General features: G+C 45.9%; 1 protein-coding gene across 5 annotated transcripts in view; it reads right to left on the bottom strand.

The window, feature by feature from the left end:
• The window catches only part of npas1 (neuronal PAS domain protein 1), a 60,143-nt gene that overhangs the window by 7,765 nt on the left and 33,609 nt on the right, over positions 1–18,769 (bottom strand). For all 5 annotated transcript variants that reach the window (XM_088381411.1, XM_088381407.1, XM_088381408.1 and 2 more), the window contains 4 exons: positions 15,815–15,982; positions 13,882–14,120; positions 6,328–6,395; positions 4,413–4,502 (listed from right to left, as the gene is read on the bottom strand). In XM_088381411.1, coding sequence (XP_088237537.1) covers positions 4,413–4,502; positions 6,328–6,395; positions 13,882–14,120; positions 15,815–15,909 — 492 coding nt within the window. In that variant the 5' untranslated portion in view covers positions 15,910–15,982. The remainder of the gene's footprint in view (positions 1–4,412; positions 4,503–6,327; positions 6,396–13,881; positions 14,121–15,814; positions 15,983–18,769) is intronic.

Here is an 18,769-nt window from a genome sequence, read left to right as displayed (position 1 = left end):
TCATAGCACCCGGCGTGATCCCATCATCACAATACATCATAGTCAAATCTCCAATCATTTAAAGGCAATAATGGCGCCGCTGTCGCATGGCATCCATAAAAGCGGCACAATCGGAGCAGGTGCCACTGAGCCCGACGCTGAGCGTGGAAATGAACCTGCGCATGTGTGTGTGTGATGTACACTGGGTTTCCATTACATTTGTGAAGGTGTGTGCGTGTGATTGTGCGTGCCAATAGGATTCCATCTGATAACGGCGTGGCTGCAGCAGCCTCACACCCTTGTCTGTAGGACACTGCCATTTATTACCGGATTAGAGCCATTTACTGCGGGCTTTATGGGAGCTTTAGCAGGCCCTCAAGGACAGCCGCCGAAAAGCAGCCACGCCGCTAAGGTGCGAGCAGTGATGGGATACGTGTTGGGAGTCTCCGACATACTGGCCGATGGCCATTTCCCCCCCCAATCTACTGCTTCAAAGAGACAACACAGGCTGTGCGAGTCTGAGTATCATGGCGGCGCTACGCCGGGGCTAGCGGGTGATGTGACCCAGTCAGAAATTTCTTTCAGTTAATATACTCCAGCATTTGATTTGAAAATATCCATATATTTATAAATTCGTTTTAGAAATAATTTTCTTAGCCGCCTTATGTATGCAATGGATGGCAATTAGCTTTGCTCGCTTTAGCAACTTGGATGCTAGTTTCAGGGCAGCGCCGCAAAGTGAAACTCCATTTTCGCCGCTAACATCGAGTCCACCGCACTGAAAGCAACACTTACTGTCGTGTGGATGAATTTTGAATTTGATTTGTTTTAGAATCTATGCGCGTCCGTTTAAACGTGTTAACAAAAAAGCTATCAGTGCTTTTCGTTGGTTAATCCACTTTCATCAGGTATTTAAAAAAAAAAAAAAAAAAAACACATTAATAATGTGATCAGCATTGGATGGCAACTGGGTACTGAATATTTGGCAATAACTAAATCCTATTTGGACTGAGCAGCGTCTACGCAAAGGGCAATGAACTTGTACATTTTCCTTCACATGTAAACCAACTTTGAAATGATGGATTTTTCTTTAAATGCCCAGCTCCTGTGCAGAGTACTAAAACGTCTATTTCCACAAGATAAAAAATACACAGAATTAATTCCCTTCATTAGGCAGCAAAAAAGAGGGCGCAGAAGTTGACTTTGACTTCCTTTTGATTCCAAACGGACTTATTCATTCTCTTTAAACATTTAAAGTTTTCATCAAGAGGCTCGAGATGGACATGGCTTGTGGGATGAACCTGGATTTCACACATCTCCCTGCACGGGGAATGATTTTTTTTTTCTTTCTTTCTATAGAAGGACAATAAGTTCACCTCTGCTCCACTGAAAGATACAAAATCCCATCGCCCCTTGGAAGTATTGGAGACAACATCGAGAGACAAACAGGACCTTATGGGCTTTACGGTGATGGGGCCACGGAGGGGGGGGGGGGCTTAAGACATATGCGAATACTATCACTCCATCACTGGCAGGAGGGAGGGAGGGAGGGATTGAAGACAGAGATCAGACAGAGAGGAGGAGATGAGAAGCAGACGCAGCCATTGAGAGGATGAGTCAGGCTCAGACATAAAAATCAGGTATAGGATGTGGCGCGCTGGAAGGGGGAAGGGGGGGGGGAGGGAGGTGATGGCGACGTGAGGAGAGACCCAGATCATTCAAGTGCATGTGTACGGCTAGACAGCCAGTTTTTAATACCATTGTTTGCGTGCCCTGCGCGTACATGTACGTATGTATCGGGATGAGAAGGAGGAAAAGAAGAAGAATAGGAGGAGGAAGGAGGATGAGGAGCACGAGGTGGAGGAGGGCAGCGAGCAGGGGGGAAGGAGAGACATGATATAAATAATAGCAAGGGGGCTTTAATATGTATGAGGCATCCGGGCAGTGGTCCACAACACACTCGCAGTCCTCACTGACTGATGGGAGAGGAGAGAGGCGAGGAGGGAGGGCAAGAGGGGGGGTTAAGGAAGGGAGGGGGGAGGGGGGAGTGGGGGATGCATACTAACCATTCCCAGATCAATTCTCTTCTCCTCCCTGGTCCGAGCATCCTTCCTCTCTTCTCTTTTCCCCATTTATCCCCTTTCTACAACCCCCCACTTCCAATCTCCTTGATTTCATCCATCCTCTCACCCTCCGCTGCTTCCCATCATGCACTCTGGCGCACGGCCTTATTCCAGGTCGGGGGACCCCGGTGAGAGGAGCAATGATACCATTGGGCGTCTGGGGAGCGGGAGGCGGGGCGGCTGGCGTACGGGCCGGTTGTGCCCTTGGTCAAGGTGTGTGACCCGGGCTAAGCCGGTTAAGCAGCCGCCCCCCCTGTCAGGGGAGGGACCCGGGGTCAGAGGGGTCAGACGTCAGGGACGAGAGGCGGCGGGGCGCCCACCCCCCCTCCCCACATGCCCTCTAAAACAAACCACCAGTTACACACTTGCTCTCGTTTGTTTGTCCGTCCTTACCGTCTCCCCTGCGAGCACCACCAAAGTGTGTGTGTTCGCCAGACTTCCCGTTCCCTCTTCGTCTTTTCTCCATAAACACAGCAGCGCACTACCTCATATATCCTGCCTCCTACCATAAAGCCTGTCATTTTTTTTTTTCTTGAGTGGAAGGGGGGGGGGGGGGGGGGGGAAGGTAAACGCGACGTTGTATGCTGAAGGTTTGGGGCGTAATCTGCGATCATAAATAATTTCATTAGAATGCTGATGGCTCAGGTCCTGTTTGAGGAGATGTGATGGGTTCGGCCATCTGCTCAGCTGATAAGAACAGCTCTGTTTTATTAGCATCTCCACCCAAGCCCGGCTGTCTTGTTTACCTCGGCAATCCCACGGCGAATTTCCTTCCCCGCCGCACGTTAAAACTCTATTTACGCACTCGTAGTCGCCTGCTCATCTTTTCTCTGTCGATTTCCCTTGTTTCCCCCGCTCGTCACCTTTTGGTTTTGTTTTCTCTCATGCATTTTTACTATATGGACACGCGTGTCATGTACGTGAGGGTCAATCCTGAGCTTCAAGGTTTGCGCCTGTATCTGCTAATCCTTCCTCTCTTTCTTCATGTTAAGTAGTATTTAAAGGGCACAGGTACGCTGTCCGTGCCTTCGGTTGGATTTACGCTGCAGGTCCAGGTGTACAATTTCGATTTAACGCTTACATATTTTTTGGACTGTTCTTTGAGATGTCCCCATTTCACCCCTGAAAATCTGAGATTTTAAAATGAACTTTGCATTTGCAGATGATTAGAATAGATGAGTCAAAGTTTCCATGTTTATATAAATAAACCAAATCCTGACAGCTTGCTGGACATGTTTGGCTCATTGCTAATGCTAACGGATTTTATGAGCAAATGATTATATTTTTTGCTGTGGGTTAAAATACCCAATTGAAGATTTAAAAACAAGAATCATTTTCAGTGATTGTGAGGACTGGTCCAGCAAAAGTTAGGCTTCATTGTTGACAAAAAATATATATAAAATGCCTCTAATAAAATCCTTTGCAGCGGTTACCATCTACAGTTACAGAGAATATTCCAGCACAGCTAAATAAAATTCGACAGCCATGAGATAAAGGACAGGTGCGAGCCTAGCGCAATGACCACCGATGTTTCGGCGTGTGATTACTGTACTCAGATTAAGAGGAAAAATCAGTTTACTTAACATGGCCGCCCGCAGACCTTCAATCACAGCCAATTCCCACAATTAAAATGACTCTAATTTACATCCATTATTGTCGCGCTCAGCTCATTTCCCCCTTTTTTTCTCTCCCTCTCTCCCTCTGTAACGCTCTCCTTCCCGCTTTGAAACATTCCTCCCTTATCACACCTCAGCCCCTAGCCCCCTCCTCCCTCGACCCCCCCTCTCTTTCTCTCTCTTCCCCTCCCGACTGTCTCTATCTATCATGCCATCCCCCTTGGTGTTTTTCCCCCTCCCTACAATCAATGTGGCTTTTAAGATGCCTATCGATTTGTTCCCCTAGACAGGCCCAGCGTGCTGGGGCGACACTTTGATTGCTGGGCCAGTAATTACTGTTATTATTTATGCATCTGGGCAAAATGGCAGGACTTAACATTCACAGTACAAGAGGCCACAGGCAATCAACAGAGGTGAGCACCTGGAGAGCGAGGGAGCTAAGGAGAGAGCGGAGGAGATGCTCGGAGAAGAGCGGCGTGTGTGCGTTGAGCCATCAAAGACACGCACACGCATGTTTTACACTTGCGTGATAATTAAAAAAAGCTATAAATGGTTCATGGTGTCAAGGATTCTATTTCCACGCATTCCAATGAAAAAGACAAAAAAACAAAAGCAAGGTTTCACACGAATGAAAGATTAATGAAGTTGACCGAATGAATGATGGCGGCTTGTGTACGCGTCGAGTTTACCTTACCTGCGAGAGTCCCAAGTAGATAGAAACTGTCTCTGAGATGTAAAGAAAACGTCCCTCCTGGCTGACCACAAACACGAAGCCGTCCAAAGACTGTGCACACACACAACACAAAGACAAACACACAACCAAAGACAAATAAGACATCTAAATTAGAGCAATTAGTGTGTATTGAACAAATTACAACGGGCAAACAAACAACCTGTCACCCTTCAGCTCTTTCTTAATTCAAAAGTACACACATGTACACACACACACGCACACACAGCATATATATGCAGAATATTTTATGCCACGATAATGCATGTCAAATTTGCATTCATCGTACAAAGCAGGCTGACATGACAAAAAGCTACACGGTCCCAACAAGTGCCTAAAAACGTGTACATTTACACACACAGGCACATTGAAAGATAAAGACAAAGGAGACACTTGGAGTACTATATAGTGCACACACCAAAGCTGCTTCAATCAGATGTAATGAACTCACAACCAAAGCAGTACGCTGTATCTCTTAACACAGACACACACAGACACACACGCACACACGCACACACACAGATACATATGCAGACAGCAAGAGAGACACAGATAAAACCAGAGTCATTACAGTCTGCAGTGAGTCTAATGAGAAGTGAAAGGTATACAACCAGCCCATTAGAGAGGACTGCTTCACCGAAAAATATTAATCGTCACAACAAGCTTCCACGTACACACGCACACGTACACACACACACGTACACACGTACACACAAAGCAGGGCCACTTGGCTGTAAAGAATGATTGCTATTTTGGCGGGCTGGGTGCTTAAAGTGGCAGCGGTAATTTATGCAAGTGACACATCCAGTATGCAAATGTGTGGCCGCACGGGGTGCGGGGAGTCGTGCGTCGTGGCGAGGAGAAAACCAGCCGCCTGAATGTCGGAGAACTAAAGTGCAATTATCAGGCTATTACGGCCGGAGGACGGCTGGGGAGGAAAGAATCATACACTTTTTTTCTTTCCTCTTCCGCAGCGTTAATTTGATTCCTATCAACGCCGCTCCCTAAGTCTCCCATCCCTCTTTAAAATGCCAGAGGAGAGCGGACGTGTGCTTCTTTATTTTTTTCCACAAACTGTCTCACTTCTAAATTCCCAACCTGCTCCCACGCCTCCCTTATTCCATTCCCACCTTAATCCTTGTAGTGCCCCCCTTATCCCTCGCTGCTACGCTTGCTATTCCGACCGGCGTCTATCAAACTCCGCCCCCTCCCCCCCTCCTGCAGCTCTGTTCACCTGTGCAAAACGTACACAGGTCAGCTAAGACCTTGTCCGATCTTCTGATGTGCTGTTGGCTATTTTAGGAGCGGGTGAAATATGGCGAAAGGCCTGATGATGCATTGACTTGAGCACGCCGCGGTAATAATGACTTGAAATCAATCAAGTAGCATTCACGTGTTTTGGCGGTAAACTCAACAGGTGGCGGGTTTGTGTGACAAACTGTGGAAAAATATGACTACAAATTAGATGGGTCATCGAAAAAGGCAGGATTGAAAAAACAAAAAACATCCAACTTGCATTTCCCTGAATCGTCCACCGGTCTCAAGGTTGTATAAAACGATCTATTTTACATTTGACATATTCCATATTCACATTTTAAACCTATTTTTTTTTTTAAATTGTTGACCTGCTTTACATGTTTCAGCTACTCACTCACTCTATCATACTAAAAGAAAGTTTCTTTAAATGATTTACCAAATTAAAGACAGTATGAACTTCTACCAAACATTTTAAACTCATCCATGAATCACCTGGCCCTAGTGTTCATTTTAAAACTCAAACGTGTCCATTGAGAAGAAACCTTGAGCTATAGGAAGTAAAACATCATTTATCCATCATGTCTAGTGTTGCAAAGGAAAATGCGAGTGTTGCGGCAGTTACCTGCAGGAGATGTGCCCCGAGGTGTTGTTCAAAGATGTCAGTGGCCAGAGAATGGGAAGACCGTCTCACTGGAGAAGAAAAAAAAAAAAAGGGACACACAAGACATCATGAAGGCAAACCGAAATCCAAGCTGGAAAGTTAGTAGCGACACATTCAAATTGATTTTCTATATAAGCAATCATCCAATGTGACGACGACGCACAACTATTCGGAACTTTGAAATTGAACACGCTGTCGAGGATTGTTAGGGCACATTATTTCCATAAAAGTCAAATGAATAGTTTTAATTACCGACAAGTACATCACTCGAGAAAATTCATGGGAGAGCAGGTTGGGCGGAATATCAGTCATGTGTGAGTGGCGTCAAGCATCCCTGAAGACTCAGCACATTTTCTCATAGTTAATTACCATATTGAAGGAATAGATAGCATTTCAAAAAAACTTTCCAAGGAAATTAGTTCACGATAAGTCTGGTTTGTGCTTTTTTTCTATGAGTAAAGGTAAAAGCAAGAATGGAAAGAAGCTCGACGTTGACAGAGCATATTGATCATTTGATATTCTGTTTTAATATTATTTGAAGGCTCCATGCATACTTCTGAAAATCCAATTAAAGCCAATCGACTTCTATCTTATGGAAAAATAAAATAACGATCCATCCATCCGATTTCTACCGCAGGGCGACACATCGCTATTGTGATTCTGTGTTGCTCCACCGTTTGTGTATTATTGGTTCGCCTAAGTCTGCTGTTTGGCATCGATTGTTAGCATCAAGCTAACATGACTTAAATATGGCAAAAGCTACGTGGTTGTTTTAAATACACGACGTGTAGCTAATTGTTGCTTCAGGTTTTCCTTTGACCTCAAACTTGAACTGCCACAATACAGGGCTCACATTTCAAATTTTTGCTTGCATTTAAAAGTGAGCCAAAAAAAAAATCAACTCGCATTCAAGCCACCGCAGAACAAAACACTCGCGTTGAAAAACAGAAGAACAAAAACATTTGTAAATAATGAAACAAAAGAGAACATTTTGAAGAGCACATCGGGATGCGCGCCAATCAATCTTTCAAACACACGCGCACGCACACACACACGCTCACTCGCAGTGTCTGCTTGGGCACTCTTAATGCATCCCAAACACAAGCTATCAGAGCTGCTCGCTGCCAAAGTGGTGCTGTTTACCGAGGCAATTACAATACAAATAGAGTTGGAGGTGGTTAGGCAGGCGCTTGCGGGGGGGTTTATACATTGAGTATAAGGGGTGGAGGGGGGGAGGGATCTGGGGGGGTGCAGGTTGAAGATAGGTATGAGAAACGCAGCAAGGCTGAGGCGAGGAAAATGAGAAAACACTAAGCAAGGCGAGAGTAGTGATCACTTTCTTCCAAGGCGACGCGACGCGGGGCGCGAGGGGTCCTCTGTGACGTGCAAGATTAATTCACCAATCAGTCGTATTTACTGTTTTATGTTGGGGGTGGCTGAGTGGGGAGGGGAGGGGAGGGGAGGGGAGGGGAGGGGAGGGGGGGAGTGGATCGTCCACCTGCAAGTGCGTGGAGACCGTATGAGGGAACTAATCACACTTCAACAGGGCCGCTTTTGGAAAATCTTCCCTGAGTGTGTGCGTGAGCATTTGAGTGTGTGCATGACTTTTGGAATTATCTGTGTGCGTATATATGTGTGTGTGGGTATGTGTGTCACTGCAAGGCTGAAGGAAATCAATACACGTTATGACAGGAAAATGAAAGCGCTGCTCTGGGTTACAACTGAACACGAGGGGGCGGGGGAGCGGAACACACACGCACGCACGCACGCTCGCTCGCGCGCACACACACACACGCATATTTATATATTGGCCAGCTGCCTGCCTGTGATGTGAGTTCAGTGAATAGAAGAGGGAGGCATTCCATTAGAGTTATAGACGCGCACACACACCTCAGGAATACACGCGGCAATGATTTCTCATGCACAGAACATACGGCATCCTAAAACGCACACACACACAAATACAGAGTTGCCGGACAAAGCCACAGTGGCATTGTGAGATTGGGGTCCCCCCTGTGTGACTGTGTGAATATAAATAAGGCAAGTCCATTCAGGGCTATGAAAGAGGGTCTGGTGCTGGGACCCTACAGCCTAGCCAGTCAGTGCCCGGAAGGGAAGGGAAGGGCGGGGGGGGGGGGTCTCACTCTATATGTGTGTGTGAGTAGCACCCATCATATCACAGCAATCTAAAAGGTCACACATAGCATATGTGTGTGTATGTGTGTGTCTCATGCGTCAGATCCCAAGAGGAGTGAAGGTGATGGCGGGTGATCAGTAGTGCTGACTCGTGTCAACATGGCGGAGGAAACGCTTGAAGTGACATGAGGCTGGGGAGGGAGGGAAGTGGTGGGGTGGACTTGAGCGGAGGTGGTGGGGGTCTGATGGATGAGTTTAAACTCACACTCACAAATACACAGAGGGCCATTTATTAAAGACCGCCAGGGTACAATAGGGCGGCCAGGAAACCAAAACACTGGACATGCTGTGTGTTTGTGTGTGTGTGCGTTTGTGTGCGTGCACAATAATGCGCACATGTGAAGAGAGGCTCCCACAGTAGAGTCGGTATCTGACTCGGAGAACAAAGGTCCTTCTGTGGCGCAGTTGTGTGTGAACTTCTAGTTTACGTGTGGGTAGTTGAGTCAATGAGTTTGATGATGAGCGGACCGTCGACAAATTTAATAGGAACTTGCTCAATGAATGAAATGTCTTCTTTCGACTGCGGAAAAAAATTCTTCATTGATGGAATGCGACGAGCAATTTTCATGAAGTAAACAAAATAAATACAAGTACAAATATTCCGGCTATTTTTTTTTCTGAACGACTCAAGACTTTAGTAGTTGCCGATACTGATACCAAGCACCGATACCACCACTTTTGATGTGTCTAAAAACATTACATATATAATAAAAATTCCAAAACAAAGACTTCTATTTCCCAATATAGCATTTTTGCTTGCAAAGTTATCTTTTTATATTTCCGTACATATACTTCATCTTAATGGGCATCTATCAGACATGTTTTAGTTGTCGATCGTAAAATGGCCGCAGAATCGATACGGGTGTCAAGAGCCTCCACGAGTACCTTAAATTAAGGCTACCATCGAGACCATCACTCTAAATTATTTAACAGCATACTGAAAATTCTAACCGCAAGACTTTTACACTCTTACAGTGAACAAAATGAACCCAAATTGGGTGAAACAGCTCCAACGTTACCTACTAAGTCATCCAAGTGACGACTGAGGTTTTCATTTTTATTTATTTTTTTAAATGAAATTGAGCTCAAATTCAGTAGTGTTTGGCCAAGCGCCAAACGATTCATCACAGTACGGTTAAGTTTCCCGACAGGCTAAGATTTGAATCGACGACGTGTGAGCTCGTGTGATCTTTGCTCGTCGCTCTCCATCGCACTCGTGTTTGAACGGCCGTCTGGGACTCCGCTGCGAGGCTTAATTTCATTGTGGGAATAAGAAACAGCGGGACAGGGCGCCATCGCGCACGTTAATTATGGTCTGACTCGCAGGTCAATTCTCCGGGTCTCCCCGGCGCTCGGCGGGGAGAAAAGACAGAAATTTCATTTTAATGATTTTCATTATACGTCTGTCTAATACATAATTTAGTCCCAGTTAAGTTCATGACTAATGGCACGCGCGCACACGCGCACGTGAGCAGGCACGTCGGCGGGCACCTCCCCCACAGGGTCAACCTTTTTAACCCGTTGCCATGGGAACCAGATAACAGTCACCGCGCCTTCCTCCGTCTCCTCATCTGTCATTATCGCCCAAGTTCAGCGCTGGACACGAGTCGGATCGCCCGCCAAGTTGTTTACTCGCATCCGATTGTGATGTTTCATCAGCTCGACGCTTGCAGATAAAGAAAGAGTGACCCTAATTGCCGCCTCCCCCCCCCCGGCGCAATTATCTTCTCCCTCCATCCCTCTGTCTCCGCGCCGTCATTCCCTCACTCTTTTCGCGGTCGAACATAATTTGAGTGCAATTAACTTGCCTTAAAAGCCCTGGCTGCTTTTAACGGCGTGAATTAGAGGGGTGGCAGATGCAAAGGGGAGGGGGGGGGTTGACGACGGCAACGACAAGCAAGGGAGGGAGGGAGGGAGGGAGCGAGCGCGAGCAGAGTGAAAGTCAATGTCAGCGGCGCGCGGCGGGCGAGAGGTGTGTTTGACCTCACTAACAGAGACAGTAAAACACTTGAGGCCGGAGCCCACTTGTCATTGTTGGATACCTTGTAAACGATGGGAGGGGGCTCCCAAGCTCGCACCTGTTAAGCGCCCAGTGGCGGGCGCCACGTTTGCGATGAGAGCCGGCAATCATGCGGCAAAACATGACTGCTCTATGAGCGGTGGAGACCTTTTCATTTGGATATGAGGACAGATTCCCGCCCCATTAAGTGTCTGCGCAGAAATGATTTTTTTCCACACATTTGAATTTTGGTTTTACAGATAGATTCATTGTTGCGCAATTTGTTGTTTAATCATATTTCCCCTTCAAAACCAAGTCGAGGTTCAATGATTAATCGATAACTAATCGATAATCGTTTAGTTGTCGATGAATAGTTTAGAGTAAGTTAATATTCAAGTCAATAAGCATCCATATAGGTTTGACACATTTTACCCAAACTGTGCTGGGATTAAAAAAAAAAAAAACACGGCCAATTAAGGACATACTCGTCATTATTTTCTAGTTGAGTTGTTTTTCGACTGCAAAAATCCCTCTAGAAAATATTGCCACATGCAATAATAGTCAGAGGAAAATGATAAAACACCAACATCAGGCTTCAAACGCGTGTTAGACAATATTATGCAAATGAGCTCTCCATAGACCCATGCTATAAAATAGAGGAATCCATCAGTGTCAACATGTAGACTAAAGATCAGCAGCATGTCAACAGAAAGGAACACATTTTGTGACTAGAATGAGATGAGCTTAGGTGAATTTTAGTCAGAAGACACCATTTCTTCTCTTTCCTATCGTCCATTCAAAAATCGAAATGGATCCCTTTCTGCTGTTGTTGCTTTCAGTACAAAAGCTATCATTACCATTTGCAGGAATAATCACAAATAAAAGTGAACATTCTATTTCCAGAAGGTCTTGGAATCATCTCCTTAAAATGCGCGAGTGCGCTTGGCATATGTTGAAGACAACTGTTGCCAGGGAATGGACGAATAAAGACGGAATCAGAATGAACGCCTTCCTTCCTTCCTTCCTTCCTTCCTTCCTTGCTCCCCCTCACCACATGCCCCGCTCTCTCAATCTCGCTCCCTCTCTCCCTCTGTGAAGGTCATGCAATTGATTTTGCTCTGTCTATTCATTTTTCAAGACTGGCTTTGAAACGTGGGAAGCAGACAAAAGCCACAGCGGCCCCTCCCCTCTCTTCCTCCAGACTCGTTCCTTCCTTCCTTCCTCCCTTCCTTCCTTCCTTCCTTCCTGCATCTCGCCCATCCTAAAACCTTTGAACGAGGGGGGGGGGGGGGACTGTGGAGGAATGTGACCACCCTCCCTGACCACTCTCCCTCTTGGCACCTTTCTTCATCCTCTTTTCTCCATTTGTTCCTTCCCATCGTTCTTCTCCTCCATTCACGCCTCCTCCGGCCAAATTCCGCTTACGGAATTGAAGTCATGCATCACACTTAAAACTTGGCCAATGCATTGTGGGTAGACATGTTCAACCTGATGTCCAAATTAGCATTGCCGACTACCAGTGTGACTTATTCAGTTGTATTTCCATCTTCACTATTCCTGATCGTCATTTTCAAAGGTATGCCGCCGTGCAGCTCAAGCCAAGATTGCTTCAATATTGACTAATTGCGTGCGCTTTCATGTTGCCATCTCCGATTAGCGTGCCACCTTTGATTGGCTAATGTTCTAAAGTTGCCCCGCCCCCTTGTCTGCACACTGACTTAACACAAACAAACGTTTAATTGTATTTACTAGCGTGGCCACCTGCTACCTATAATCTAAAGGCCCAAACCACACACACACAAAAAAAGACATTTTGGCATCATCCTAGCTAGCCTGTTTCTCACGAGGATTTAGGATTTGAATTTGGAAAACATTTTCCAAATTCAAAAGAAGTTTGCAGTGTTGGGTAAGTTGCTTTTAAAATGCAATATAATAATCTCCCCCACCTTAATATTTCAACAATTTTCACTCAAATGATTTCAAATGTTAATGCAATGAAACAGGAAAAGTTTTATGATTTTAAATTTAAGTGAAATTTTAGTTTGATGAGCTGTCATTGGAATTTGAACAAACACATTTTCAACATGAAGCCTGGTCAACTCTATTTGAAAGCAATTAGTTATTAATATCAATTATTATTATATTAATTAACTAATATCGTATTTTGCATAACATGACACGAACTCAGGTCCTGTTTTTTTTCCCCGGGCAAAACAATGACAGGATTCTAACATTTACCATTTGAATACACTGATGACCTTTAACAAGACAACAAGTAACCAAAACAACACATTTTTAATAAGCCTACCTGCCATTTCATTTTAAGTGTAATTTTTCCACAAAGTCATGATAGCTTCAGCTTGAATAACAACAACAACAAAGATTCTTTATCATGTCTACTCAACGCCTGGTCATGAAAACATTTACGCTAATGGCCATGACTCTAATTTAATAAAAAGAAAAAAGTTCTTCTTGAACATACAAAGTCAAGATTGTGAATAGTTTGCTTTGGACTGTGCAGAAAGTGCAAATAAATGCAACGCGGGCACAAAGGTAAGTCTTTCCTCAAAGTGTCCTTTCCCGGACTGGCCGATCAATCCTTTGAGCCTCAAGAGCCCCTTTAACACAGCCATTGTATTGACACAAGCATCCATACCCGACCAAACTTATTACACTATTAAAACCATTATGTCTTATCTGGAACACACAATGCTCTTATTGTGGTAGGATCACGCACACACACACACAGCAACAAACATGCATGCAATTAGCATTACATTTTCCTTTTCATTTTTTGCCGCCGTTTTTTTCCCCCCAAATTAGACCCAAAAAAAAAAGCCTAATCACACACACAGACACGCACCAAAACACGCACCTCTAATTGTATTGTATCTGCGTGGTTTCCCCTCAGTAATACTAGCAATTAGACAGGCTGTGTAATTACACTGTCCTTGTTATACAGTTAATTCCTGTAATTACAAAATGCGCCAATAGTTTCCCCTTTCTTTGTGTGCTGTGCAGACAGGAGGATAGAAGGACGCCTATGGAAAGTCTGCGTGATTAAAATGCATATGCACGTACGTGTTTTGCAGGCTTGTGAATGAGCAAGTGTGTGTGTGTGTGTGTGTGTCTGCTCCAATGCAAAACACTGTTAATGTTGGAGGCTAAAAGACAGCTGAAAATGATCACGGCCTCAATAAAATTCTTTTGTGTTTGGGGGCAGAGCAAAAACTTTGTCACAGTCATCGTTTACAACATTGGCAACACAGTGAAATGCGACCAAGAAGAAGCTATAACCGGAAAAAACAACTGTCGCTCACCTTTGCTGCAGTTGCTGTCTCCCTCCAGCAGGGGGCTCCAGGGCGGGTCCCCCTGACTGGCGAAGGAGCGCATGTGCAGGTAGCTGATGGTCAGCCGGATGACCGAGGCCTTGTCCAGCTGGCTGGTGATGGCGCCGGGCAAGGGCAGCATCTTGGCCAGCTCGAAGAACTCGAAGTTCTCCTTCCCGCGTCTCGACCGGGCCGCATTGCGCGACTTCTCTTTGCGCAGGTTTTGCAGACTACACAGGTAGGAAAATGGAAGAGATAGATATAGAAGATATAGATCAGATGATGATCGGTGATATAGAGGATACCTACACCCCTGTTAAAAATGACACCAAATGAAATCATTTCACAACTTCTTCCACCATTGTAACTTTTGCAAAAAACAGTGTTTGCAAAATTGTGCACACCCTCTTCTAGCTGAGGATGTGGTTATGTTTAGACGTAACTAATCACATTGTAACTCATCAAGTAATTTATGAAGGCAGTGGAAACCCATTGTTTGTCCTAGTTAAGTAAGTTAATATTTTTTGTTTTTTTTCTTCAGTCAATTGAGTAGTTCAGGTTATACGTCACATTGATGTGGAAAAGTTTTTGATTCAATAATTCAACTAAGGATTCATTTTTTAAATAAATGAACTGCAGTTTGTTGATTTTGTATGAAAAATGCTAAACCGGCTATGCCATTTGTTTAAAAAAAAATATATATTTTTTACTTATGTATAATTGACAAGAGATAAAATGGTGATGAAAACAGTACAGCTAAGTCATTGGGGACTTCAAAGTAAGGTTCATCGAATCGGACCCAAATCTCCCCCCCCCCCCAAAAAGAAGTCGGTGCTCGGCTTTCCAGATGAAAACACGTGCTGACCACCTGTTGATGGAGCGGCGCTCGGGATAAACGAGACGTGCCTCGGCGTCAATCCGAAAGCTCATCTCGTAAATACATGGAATGGTAATGGCCCTGCTGCAATTGAAGTGAAACAATCTGTATTGTGACCCATCTCCAGCAGATTGGCTTGGTAATTACAGGCAAACTCCCTTCTTCTGTCGACCACAGCGCAGTCCTAATAATGCCATTTGCTTCCAAATCCATAGGTGCGCACGCACACACACACGCACACACGCATATATCCCTCGCTTTCCCTCCCACTCTGCCTCGCTCTCATCTGGTCCCGGGCTTGTGAGCCGGGGCCTTGATTGAGGGATCAATAGGAGAAGGAGGGGCGCAGTGACAGAAAGGGCGAGGGGGGTGTTGGAGGGGCCGGGCTCAGGTAGCCTGTCTCTCTGATTGGGTATTGACTCTCCTCAATGGGGCCTGAGCGCTGGAATTATGTTGTCACCGCCACTTCACAATTTGTGTCGCCGCTGTGCACCAGAGGGGGAAAGTGTGCGTGGGGAGCTTTGGTCCCTCGCTCGTGTTGATTCTCGAGTGGTGAGCGTGCACGTTCGGAACATTGTGTTTGTTTGTACCGCAATAAAGTGACAGCGGTTGCCTTTCTCCAAGCTATTGTCTAACATGTACAAATTGTGTGTGTGTGTGCACGTGTGTGTCAACCCCCTGTAACATCTCATTATTATACAGCTGTGACCCCAGCCACAGAGAACAATCAATACACACACATTGATTCTGCTTAGTTTTTATATCCGCCCGTAACTGACTGCCCATTAATAATTCCAGCCAAATTTACTTAATCTCCCACCAAATGGGTGGAGATTGGCGGCACGGGCGCGATTGACAGCTGAGAAACAACGGAGGTTGGATTTTGAAAGCGCTCGCTCGTCTTTCCTGGATTGTGTTGCATCGATACTGTTTATTTTGCGTGTGTCAATGAGTGCATTTCACCTTGCGCAGATGAATTCATAGACATGCGCCAAGGCTTAAATGGTATCATCCGGTGTACGCGTGCGTGTGTGTGTGTTGTCTCACCAGGGCAGGGTAGGAGGCTTGGCCAGAAGTCCTTGCAGGAAATCCCACTCCACGCTCACACACTTCCCCTCACTGACAAACGGCATGGTGGCCATCCTTCTTCCAATGGGGCGCCCACGCCACTCTTAACGAAGGCTTTGATTGGCGGGCGAGCTGACAGACACGGACCTGGATGTCCCGAAAAAGGGAAGGGAAAAGTGATGAGTCATTTTTTAAGGTATTTTGAGATAGATGATGAAAAAACATACCATTAATAGATATGATAATATATATATAATAAAATAATTGTTGGGCTGAAATCTTGCATGACCATATTTGGTCAATCTAATAATTTTCCAAAAATTGTCATTCCTCATGTAGTCTGTTTTTAATTAACAACCAACTGAAAATAGCATGAGAATATCGCTGAGCTTTCTTGGAAATGTCAACACACTGGCGGAGCTAGAGGGGGGCCACGGGGGCATTGGTCTCCCCCCCAAAATAATGCTCCAACCCTTTGGTTGGTGCCATGCTAATCAGATTTGTATATTTTTCTGGGAATTTTCTCTCCCATAGAGAAGGTAGAATGAATGCTTAACGTTTTTTTAAATAATTTGTTTTAATTTGAGCATTTTTTTAATCTGAAAACACAAATTACAGAAAGCAATCAACGTCAGTATTCAGCAATGTAAAATCACCATAAAAAGAGCTAAGACTGAGCCACAATCAAACATGTCCCTCCCTCCAACATGGTCAAAGATGAAAAGCATTTTCTCCCACCTTCTGCCCATCAGCGGCACACCTCCTCCATCCCATCTCCATCCCCCAGTGCTGTGTTGACATTTAAAGGGCTCACGTGGCCCCGAGCGCGGCGATGTCATGCCCTTGGGCCTGAGATGCCCTCTCTCCTCCTCACTCCACACAGAATGTGGCCGAGCTGGATTAGCTCAATACAGTAAGAGCCGCTATGCGAGCTTGACAGTCGCTGGAGCTACCGAGGCTGAAATATATGCATGACAACCTCTTGGACTACGTTCAAATACAGCAGAGTCAAATGGATTGGTTGTTGAACAGGGACGTTGGGACATTGGCAAACGTCCAAATGCTCGTTTGACATCCCCGTGTCTCCTCAGATCATTTCGATCCATACATAGATTCAACGCGCATGCATAGTAGCTTTACAGTCACAACATTACATTGAGCTGAAAGCTAAAGCTCATTTCGACCAAACATTGGATGATAGTGGTTATGAAAAATTAAATCAAACCCTCTACCCTTGTAGACTTTTGCACAGCCTATTGTTGTGGTACCCACCACATATTGTAGGTAGAGTACCTAAAGGGTGGAGCTAGACTCTTCCACGCTGATTGGTTGGCAAGGACTCAATGGTAAAAGAGCAATATCGGAGACAATGGAGCGGAATCTGATATACAATTGGCTGACGGCCAGCCCGGCCGGGCTTTGCCCCGCCTCGCGCGCAAAGGCCAGATGGGAGAGGATGCGGCTCACCTGCGACCCTGATGAAGACAAGCACTATCGAAGATGGATGGATGGATGGATGGATGGATGGATGGATGGATGGATGGATGGATGGATGGATGGATGGATGGATGGATGGATGGATGGATGGATGGATGGATGGATGGATGGATGGATGGATGGATGGATGGGTCTGGATGGATGGGTCTGGATGGATGGATGGATGGATGGATGGATGGATGGATGGATGGATGGATGGATGGATGGATGGATGGAGGCATGGAGGGAGGGATGGAGGGATGGAGGGAGGGATGGAGGGAGGGATGTATGGATGGACAAACGGACAGAAGGATGGACAAACAGACAGACATTTACACAGGTCAGATCAGGGCTATGTCAGTGTTTTAGCTCAGGTAAACAGTAGTCAACCACTTCCTGCCATTCTTTTGCCCGCAATTGGTTCGACAAAATCAATTCTGGCATTGGTAGTCGCGGATGGGCGGTTGGTAATCAAAGGGTCTCAGTTTCGCTTGACACACCCAGCATGGGAATACAATCCACCACACATCTTGACACGATCCAAACCCCAACATCCTCCCTTCGATGTGTTACTAACGCTGTGCCAGTTGTCTTCACTTACAGCAGAGGTCAAGCTTATCTGGAAAGGAAAAGTTCTCTCTGAGGACCCTTACATGATGTCCCGACTAACTTTGAAGGCTTTTCATGCTAGTTGGTCGCCACGATTATTGGACTATTTCTCATTGAGCGTCCTGTATGCCGGAGGGTGGACAGGGTCAAACGGCGGGGAAGCGCCTCCCTGTCGAACAACATTCACCTTTGTCACCTTCCCCATCTCACCGGGATAAACCCGCATCAAGTACAGTAAGAGGGAGATCAGAGCGAAAAAGCAAGTGCAGAGTTTTACCATTAAATCTCACCCTTGTTTATCTCCTAATTGACCTTATCTCTGCTTATCTAATCTCTCGCTCCATCTTTCTGTCCCGTCCAATCTCTCCCATCTCCCCGATTTTATCCGGGCGGTCGCATCGGCGTAATGGACGGGGGGCCTCCACAGGTAATTATTCAATCAGCCTCATAACCTTGTGGCGGTTCGGGCGGCCCATTAATGCACTCACCCAAATGGAGCCGGCCACTTTGACTGCTAATCCTACGGAACAGCAGAGCGGGATGAATGTCAGCGGCGTCGCCTGGAGAGCGCTCCGATCTGCCGTGCGCCCGTGTTATCCCGTAAAGGAAATATTTAAGAAGGGGAGGGGGGGGGCCTGGCCAAACGGTCTTAGGTAGAATCTGCCTTTTTTTTTTCGCCCACAGCTGTCGAGATCAACCTGTATCAAGTGCGACCGCAGGTGTTTTGAATGTGTCGCCGGGGCTGCTCCATATTCATAAGCGCCACGCGTACGTGCGTGCGTGTGACCCTATAGAGTCTGGCACAGCGGCGGCAGCCGGAGAGGCGAGGGCATTGCGGCGAGCTTTCGT

This window comes from Syngnathus floridae, chromosome 7 (genome assembly GCF_059516105.1).
Source record: "Syngnathus floridae isolate MCC-2025c chromosome 7, RoL_Sflo_1.0, whole genome shotgun sequence".
NCBI lineage: Eukaryota > Metazoa > Chordata > Actinopteri > Syngnathiformes > Syngnathidae > Syngnathus > Syngnathus floridae.
This window is presented reverse-complemented; position numbering and strand designations above follow the sequence as displayed.